The sequence below is a fragment of the Bison bison genome, unplaced genomic scaffold (genome assembly GCF_000754665.1).
Source record: "Bison bison bison isolate TAMUID 2011002044 unplaced genomic scaffold, Bison_UMD1.0 scf7180017845670, whole genome shotgun sequence".
NCBI lineage: Eukaryota > Metazoa > Chordata > Mammalia > Artiodactyla > Bovidae > Bison > Bison bison.
Window position 1 is genome coordinate 12,181 of NW_011476243.1, and position 4,286 is coordinate 16,466.

The following is a 4,286-nucleotide window of genomic DNA, read 5'->3' on the forward strand; positions in this document are numbered from 1 at the left end:
TACATGTTTCTCAAGAGGCAGGTCAGGTGGTCTGGTATTCCCATCTCCTGAAGAATTTTCCACAGTTTATTGTGATTCACTCAGTCAAAGGCTTTGGCATAGTCAATAGAGCAGAAGTAGATTGGAAGTATTCAAATGATAAACCTTTTTCATCATACCCAAGTTATTTAAACTGAGGAGACATTTATTACAGTAAAACACACACACACACACACACACACACACACACACATGACTTTCCTTGCTCATTGAAAGAGCAATTGTTTGTTGAAAATAAGTAATATATTTTGCAGCTGCTTCATTGTTTTCTTCTGATCCAGAGCTTTTTCATGGCATTTTGCATCTCTCCATTTCTCAGAGTATATATTAGAGGGTTCAGCATGGGGGTGACAATGGTGTAAAACACAGCGAAGCATTTATCAATGGGTAAGGTAACAGGAGGTCTCACATACGTAAAAATACAGGGCACGAAGAAGAGGACCACCACTGTAATGTGGGAGCCACAGGTGGACAAGGCTTTACGCTTCCCTTCCTGACTGAGATTCTTCAAAGAGCGCAGAATGACCCCGTAGGAGACGAGTAAGAGTGTGAAAATGGTCACACAGATTGCCCCATCGTTGGCAACCACTGTGACGGCAGTAATGTGGGTGTCGGTGCAGGCCAGTTTTAACAAAGGATACGTGTCACACGCAAAGTGGTCAATGACATTAGGGCCACAGAACGGAAGGTTGTAAAAGAAAATGATATGAAGTAGAGCATGTAAAAACCCACCAACCCAAGCCAATAGCAGCATCAGAACACACACTCTCTGATTCATGATTGTCAAATAATGCAAGGGCTTGCAGATGGCCAGGTAGCGGTCATAGGCCATGAAAACCAGGAGAAAAACCTCAGCACCACTAAATAGATGCTCTGTAAAAAGCTGGGTCATGCAAGCTTGAAATGAAATGGTTTTCTTCTCATAGAGTAAGTCTATAATTGTATTTGGGGTGATTGAAGTAGAATAAAAAGCATCCATAAATGATAAGTAGCCAAGAAAGAAGTACATAGGGGAATCCAATGTTGGGCTGAGTACTACAGTCAGGACAATGAGTAGGTTGCCCACCATGGTCACGATGTAGATGAGCAAGAACACGACAAATAAAATTCCCTGCCCCTGGACACTCTGAGTGAGCCCCAAGAGGACAAACTCAGTTACATTTTTCCTTTGTTCCATAGGTTCTTCTGTATGTCTTATTCCAGAGTTCAGGACAGCATTATCTATAAATACAATTATTAAAAATGACTTCCTAAAATCTTACAATAATTTGCTTTTTATTCAACAAACAGTCCTTGTGGTTTATTATGTTTGGGTACTTTCAGATATTATAATAGAAGGCTGATTAAATCATCTTCCTTGACCACAAACTAATAGATAGGCAAATGAATTTAAAAAAAGTGGGAAAAGAATATCAAATAAGTGAAGTCCTGCAACTAATTTTCTATCTAGAAACTTTAAATTGTACATATAGCAAATATCTCAGACAAAAATAAAAGCTAATTAAAGTTTTAAAAAGAAGTAAAGCAAGTTTTAATGTCCATTTCATGAAAGAGGTGACTTTCCTCCTTCTAGGGTTGGAAGTTTACTTAACTGATTAACGTTAACTGATTAACGAATCAGTTAATCTCAAATAAATATATCTGACAATTTCAAATATTTTAAGGACCTAGGAAAGTATAACAAAACACCACTGGACCAAAAAGTCTGAAGATACACATGTTAGATAATATGCACAGAGTTATTGAAAGTAAAGATCTGTAAGCAGTTAACTAACAAAAGATAAAAATATGAAATAAATTAAAATATCTACAAAAAGAGGGAAAATGCCTAATTTTCATATTTTTATATTTCATATTTTTATCTTTTGTTGATCATTTAGACCAACAAACATATGATAGGATGCTGAAGCTCATCTGTGAATAGAAAAGTAGGACCTGAAGTCACAGCTTGCTTAGTACACTATTTGCTTGAGTTCTTGGAAGTCAATCAGTCAAAATATACAGATGCTACCTCATCACTTAATTTTAACAGATTAACATGCTATGTTTAGAGAACATAAAAATTGAAAGTAGGGTCAGATATATAAATATCTGAAATGAAAATATTGTCAAATCATTAACCTTGAAATTACTTTCTAGGAGTACTTTCTGGAAGGTAAATTTATTTCAGATAATTAGAATATGAAATTATCCAAAAAGTGTATTGCTGAATAGAATCAATTTTTACATATTTAATAATCATGAAAGAATCCTAACATGACTGATTATGAAAATCACAAAGGAAAACTCTTAAAGGATTGAATTCTCACTCCACCAATGGACTCATAAAACAGAAAGCCTCGTTAAGAATTTTGTGTCTGAATACACTTCCTGGGTTACCTGCAGAAGATGGAAGTTTACAATCCATGTTCTGAGCTCTGGCGCCATCTCTTTAGTCCTTCATGCACTGGTGCCATCTCTGGCAAAATAATGAGCAAGGTACATTCAGCATCACTGGATTTTGAGTCAATCTTACAGGACATGTAATTCATCTCAGACATTCAGAAAAAAAATACTCGTCAATTATTGGAATTTTCAAAATGAATATGAATGTCCTCTTACCTAAGGAACTCTGAATCTAGATTGTGAAAAGAAACTCAAAATGTTTACTACTGTCAGAATTTGTCCTAATAACAAACAAATGTTAAATCACCATTTTAATCAGAGAAAGAGAGAGAGCGAAAACTTCAAATTATATAAGGATTGTTTAAAGTGAAAAAACTTAATCTGCTGCTTGTGTATATACCAGCGAAAGTGAAATGGACTTTGCAACATTTTGATTCTCACTTATATTGTCCTGTCTTCAAACAGCATTGTTGAATTTTGGGTTTCTTGAAGGATGGGGATAATTTCATATACACACTTTATTATGTTCTGAATCCATCATTTTAATTCTAGCAGAAGTCTGTCATGTGATTGCTGCTGCAGACAATCACTCCTCAGGTAAAGGCAAAGGGCTGTCCACACTCGGTCTGTATTTAACTGCAGTACGGACAGGTGAGGCATTCAGTAGGTACATCTCCAAGGGTGATTTTTGTCTAATTAAATTCACTGGGACTTTAATCATAATTTTGAGGGTAGAGTCTTTATCTCCAGAGATGGTACCAAACAATCACCATGTGGTACAGGACTTTTAGAATCCTGTCCTCTGGGGGGAAAATCATAAAGTGTAAATAGAGACCATATCACCAAAAGGGAAAATCAAATCTGGGCAGAAATGAAATATGTAAAAACTTTCTATCTTAAATCAAACCTTAAAAATAGGCAAATAGTTTTAAGTTTAAGCTTTGTCTTTGAAGATAATATCTGAATTTATTTCCAAATAGTATTAATGTTAACTTCAGAATAAGTTATTTAAGGTTTATTTCAAGTATAGATAAAAGTTGTCATATGATTTCAGACAGACAAGTTGATAGAATGTGTTTTAGTGTTAAAATTGTGAAAGAGAAAACATTTGTGGGATTATTCCATTTAACTCAAAGTGCTCACAGGGCCTTTGCCAAAGTAGAAACACCCTAAGCTGTGACAGAAGTCGTTGTACATTTTTAAAGATTTAAATCATAAAGCATATACCTATATATGTAAATATATACTTATAAATAAAATAAAAATATAACATTTTTCATTTACAAATTAAGCAATACAAGCCTAAAATTACCTGTGTAAATTTTCAGACATTTTCTACAGAAAGATAATGATACACATTATATAAAATAATCTATATTAAAGGTATGTAAAAAGTGAGACTTCCCAGGTGGTGCTAGTGGTAAAGAATTTACCTCCCAGTACAAGAGTTGCAAGAGATGCTGATTTGATCCCTGGGTCAGGAAGATCCCCTGGACTAAAACATAGCAACCTGCTCCAGCACTGTTGCCTGGGAAATCTCATGGACAGAGGGGCTGGTGGGCTACAATCCATGGGTCCATGGGGTTACAAAGAGACAAACATGACTGAACATACATATCTAGAAAAACAATTTTTATATATATATATATATATATATATAATATACACACACACACACACACATAACTTTTCTTCCAAAGAGTAAGCATTTTTTAATTTCATGGCTGCAATCACCATCTGCAGTGATTTTGGAGCCCCCAAAATTAAAGTCTAACACTGTTTCCACTGTTTCCCCATCTATTTGCCATGAAGTGATGGGACCAGATGCCATGATCTTCGTTTTCTGAATGTTGAGCTTTAAG

The 4,286-nt window shown here is 35.1% G+C and overlaps 1 protein-coding gene across 1 annotated transcript; it reads right to left on the reverse strand.

Annotated features, from left to right (window-relative positions):
- Window positions 1–298: 298 nt before the first annotated feature.
- Window positions 299–1,216, reverse strand: LOC104986008 (olfactory receptor 4A47-like). The gene has a single exon (XM_010836404.1). It carries the CDS (start codon window positions 1,214–1,216, stop codon window positions 299–301), a length of 918 nt encoding a protein of 305 aa, XP_010834706.1.
- Between the last annotated feature and the right edge of the window lie 3,070 nt (window positions 1,217–4,286).

Bases quoted from the DNA above. Each gene is read 5' to 3' on its own strand.
- LOC104986008 (XM_010836404.1), bottom strand. From the start codon at position 1,216: ATGGAACAAAGGAAAAATGTAACTGAGTTTGTCCTCTTGGGGCTCACT.